The sequence below is a fragment of the Nannospalax galili genome, unplaced genomic scaffold (genome assembly GCF_000622305.1).
Source record: "Nannospalax galili isolate Female #2095 unplaced genomic scaffold, S.galili_v1.0 scaffold923, whole genome shotgun sequence".
Classification (NCBI taxonomy): Eukaryota; Metazoa; Chordata; class Mammalia; order Rodentia; family Spalacidae; genus Nannospalax; species Nannospalax galili.
In genome coordinates, this window is record NW_008349753.1 from 1,892,457 (window position 1) to 1,897,225 (window position 4,769).

The window sequence follows — 4,769 nt, forward strand, 5'->3', positions numbered from 1 at the left end:
TAATCATGACACAGCACGTGTGGAGATCAGAAGGCAATTTCAGGTGCTGGTCCTCACCTTCCACTGCCTACGCGACAGTCAGGAGCGTCTGGGATTCTCCTGTCGCCTCGTCCTGTCCTGGGATCGATTATTAGGATTACAGAAACACAATATAGCATCCAGCTTTACACATGAGTTTTGGGGGTCTGAATTCAGGTCCTCCTGCTCCCACAACAAGCAGTTTACCCACTGAGCCACCTCCCCAGCCCCAGAATCTGGATTCTTAACAGGTCCACAGGAGAGTTTTCACACCATCAGTCCATCAAATTCCCCACTTAGATACGCTAGCCCAAATAATTTAGACAGCATTTTTTTCCTTACGTCTTCTCCCAAATAAAGTCACTTCTAAAAGAACAGTACAGATACTCTCACACATGGAAGTTAAAATTAAATAAATGGCATTTTTGGATTGTGAGTTATGGCAGATCTGCTGGTTGGTCTTACATGAAAGTAGGAAAATATAGAGATAGTTCTGAGTCTAACTGCACAGGTGGGACCCGCAAATCAAGAGCCTTAGCTGGCATGCTTTTGGAAGAGAGGCCACATCAGCCAGAGGGGTCAGATGCCAACTTTGTACACTGTGATCGACAGGCACGTTCATCTTGACCAGACAACATGACAGCTGAAGCACATTCCTTTCCCAGCATGTTATTCAGCCCTACCAAGCCACATACCACATGCTATAACCTAGAATTCCTCATCTGAGTTTAAAACAGCCTGCAAGCAGTGGGCCGTGCTTCACCACCTGGGGGATGGAGAGTCTAAGCCGAACTAGACAGGTGTCCCTTCTTAGAAGGAGAGCAGAGCAGGAAGCAACACACTAGGCCATCCCTGAAATTACAGCTGTTTAAGCAGAAGGTTCAGTTGTGTGTGAACTGGATCTTTAATTGTTAAAGATTTCCAAATAGATTCCAATGTGGAGCCAAGACTGAGACCCACAGCTTAGAGAATGAATATAATCAAAGCCTGAGCTTGAACATAGTCTCTCCTGCTTGGGACAATGACCTTGGGCCCTTGAGTCCTGGGGCCTCTTTACACATTTTCGTTTTCCAGTAGGAGGTGGCAGGGAACAATACAGAGGCCCTGACATGAGTGTTGGGATGTGGGACTAGATGATGAGCATGCTTTGTGCTGAAAGAAACCAGCCTTCCAGAGAGGATGGGTCATGCGGCTCTCTCTTCACTGCCAGGGAAAGTTGAGAATAGCTGCTGCGCATGTGCATTACTGTCAAAGAGCCGCCCTTAGGGTTGGAGCTGGGGCTCAGTGATAGGGTGAGTACCTGGCCTGCAGGAGATCCCTGGGTTCCAGCCCCAGCCCCAGGTCTGGAGCATTCCAGTTGAGAACAAACACCAAGCTTTGTTTTACATCAAGAACTGGGTGGCACTGGGCAAACATGCATTAAATTACTTCGGATTTTTCCATGGCAAACTGAATATGGCGGTGGCACACACTTGTGGTCCCAGTGCTTGGGAAGTTGGAGGCAAAGATCCGTGAGTTCAAAGCCAGCCTAGACTGCATAGTGCAAGACCCTGAACCCAGAAAGTGTTGGGTGTTCTACTGAAGATTTAAGAATTCATTACAGCAAAATAGATACATAAATTGCCTCTCCCAAGTGTATACAAGAAGTCTCCTGAGGCTCTAGAAACCAGGGCTGAGGGGCCTCCCAGCCTTCCTGGGTTGATTCAGTGTGTGTTCAGGTCCAATGGAGAGCAGCAGCTAAGAGAGACCACCTAGGCTTATGGCCACCCTATTTCCTGGTGCTCTTTCCTTGGGCCATTGTGCTGGCCTCTCTGGCCTCTGCTTCCTGCCAAGGGCATCGAGGTAACACCCAGCTGATGGATCAGAGATCACTTGAGTTAGTATGTGTCCAGGATGCTCCTCAGAATGCCTGATTTGCACTGGGGATGTAGCTCACTTGGTAGAGTACTTGCCTAGTAGGCATGAGGCCCTGGGTTCAACCCCAGCACCATATTAACCAGGTGTAGTGGCACACACCTGTGCCGTGCACTCAGAAGGTGATGGCAAGAGGATCAGAAGTTTGAAGTCATCCTCAATCAACTACATAGCTAGTTCAAAGCCAGCCCGCGTACATGAGACCCTGTCTCAAGAAACAAGCCTGGTTCTTCATAAACGCTAGCTCTAAGGATGATCCGGGCATGCAATCATAGAACAAATGCGTGTGGCTGGACCTCTCTGTGATGCAGTTTGGGGTTCAATCCACTTTCTTTGCCCGTCAGATGACATCCATCAGTCTTCTATTTGTTTACAAGAGGAACCCTTTCGTATAAATAATCCTGTTCTTCTCGCCTTCTTCCAGAGAGAGTTTCCTGTTCCTGAGCAATTCAAGACAATCTGGGATGGATCCAAGCTAGTCACTGAACCAGCAGAAATCATGGCCTAAGGTCCAGAGATGCCCCTTCCCCGAGTCTCCTCTATCAAACAGAAGCAAGCAGCCTAAGGAGCTAGGTGTTGCCATAGCCTCCGTTTCAGCCTCCCACAGTTCTGTGCTGTGGAAATAGCATTTCCGGCCTTCGTGAGCGTTTTGAAATATTTAACATTTCTTCATGATTTGTTTGTGGTTTTTAGTTCCACATGATAATTTGTGAGCACTACGGATTTAAAAAAGATTCTGTTCCCCTCATGTCATATACACTGTAACTGACAGGTAAAAATACTGCACAGTTTACATCTGCACTTAGATTTAATTGCTAGTCAAAAAATGGACCCTTAGAGAATGTGTATGTGTTTTTACCATTTAGACAATTTTAATATGGTGGAATAGTCTTGTGCCCTGAAAAATAAGATTCTTTTTCTTATTTTTACTACATGTTTGCCTTTAGCAGCATGGATATTCTGTCAGCATGAATACATACTTCAATCTATGTTTTTCCAAAAACACAAGAAAATTCTATATAAGGACCAAACTCAGTTTCTTGGTCCTTGACAGACCTGTATACCCTTCACAGTTGGTGATAAACAAAAAACAAATTCTATTTATTCATCTTAAATATTTTTCAGCTGCATCGCTTGAAAACTCTTACTTTTCTGCATAGCCCTATGCCAAAAAGTCAGTGGGAGGAAGCAGTCATGGGTTTTTTGTGGTGATGGTAGTGGTGTGTTGGGGAAGAGCTTTTTTTGAGACAGGGTCTCACTACGTAGCCCTGGAACTCATTGTATAGACCAGGCTAGCCTTGAACTCAGAGATACACCTGTCTCTGCCTCCCAAGTGCTAGGATTAAAGGTGTGCACCACCACGCCTGACCAGTTGTGGGCGGGACTATATAATACCTCACAATTTTGCTCCAAGAATAGCTCAACTTTTGTTTTCCAGTTCCGAGCAGGTTGCCTTCTGCAGGAGGCCTCCAATGTTAAATATAGACAAATGCTTTTGCATTTGCCAGACTTGCTAACTAGTCTCAGAAATGAACACGAAAAAGCCATAGATGCAGACTTCCACAACATGAAGCATCGTTTGTGGGTTTGGCTCTCCGTTCTGCTTTCCAGTCTAGATAGTACGCGCTTTTTCAGATTAGGCAGCTGTGTTCTTCCTTCGTCTCTTCCCAGCACACACTGCTGAGAACTCTGCAGCTTCTTGGATCCTATGTAACAAAGTCTAGCGCAATGCCTGGGGAACTAATAGGAATACATACATGGTGCCTACGAGAGCCCTGGGATCCTTCATTTCTGTTTTTTAAATATACATACAGATAGTATTCAGATCACTAATGCTTATGTACCAAGGTTTTGCTAAAAAGTTTTGTCCTTATGAACAATGTTGTGGCTTTAGTAAATATCATTTTTGAACTGTAAACTTATTCTAAATAAAGTAAACTTCTAATTGTTTAAATACTCAAATGAATTCTGGATGGGATTTTGTTGTTTTTTTTCATTTCGTTTTTGTTTGGGTGTTTGTTTGGGGCCAGCCAGGGTTACAAAATGAGACCCTGTCTAGGAAGGAAAGAAAAAGAGAGAAAGAGAGAGAAGGATAGAGGGAGGGAAAGAGAAATGAAGGGAGGAAGGAAGGAGGGAGGGAGGGAGGGAAGAAAAGAAGAAAGACAGACAGGGCCAGAGAGATGGCTCAGCAAGTAGAGGCGCTTGCCCCCAAGCTCGATGATCTGAGTTTGAGCCCCAAGGTCTACGTGATAGAAGGAGAGAACTGACTTCAGAAAGTTGTCTTCTAACCTCCACATGTGCATCATGGATGGGGTGGGGGGAGAGGATAGAGAGATGGTTCAGTAGTTAAGAGCGCTGGTTGCTTTTGCAGAGGACCCGGGTTCAGTTCCCAGCACCCACATGACAGCTAAACAGCTAGCTGTCCATAGAGAATTTCTATCTGCCCTTCCCAACCTCTCAGTCAACGTGGCTAAAAGTTGCACCCAGTTCCCACCCCGTCCCTATTTTCCTCAGCTGCCCCTCCAGTTAAAGGTCCCGTGTTGCCACTTTCCTTGTGACTGTAATCAAACACCTAACAAGAAGCATCATCAGGAGGAGATGGTTTGAAGGGTTACAGTTCATTATGGTGGGGAAAGGCATGGTGGTGGGAGCCTGAGATGGGTGGTCACATTGCAGAGAGCATACCAGAAGTGGGGCCAGGCTAGCACATCTCAAGATCTTCCCCCAGTAACCTACTTCCTCCAGCAGGGCTCTACCTCCTAAAGGCTCCATAACCTTCAAAAATAGCACCTCCGTCTGAAGACCAACTGTTCAAACACATGAGTCTATAGGGACAT

The 4,769-nt window shown here is 45.7% G+C and overlaps 1 protein-coding gene across 2 annotated transcripts in view; it reads left to right on the forward strand.

Moving 5' to 3' along the window:
* The window catches only part of Cap2 (cyclase associated actin cytoskeleton regulatory protein 2), a 177,176-nt gene extending 173,278 nt beyond the window's left edge, over nt 1–3,898 (forward strand). The window contains exon 14 of one of the 2 annotated variants that reach the window (XM_008847062.3): nt 2,357–3,898. In XM_008847062.3, coding sequence (XP_008845284.1) covers nt 2,357–2,440 — 84 coding nt within the window. In that variant the 3' untranslated portion in view covers nt 2,441–3,898. The remainder of the gene's footprint in view (nt 1–2,356) is intronic. The other variant, XM_008847061.3, reaches the window with a different exon arrangement.
* Nucleotides 3,899–4,769: the final 871 nt, after the last annotated feature.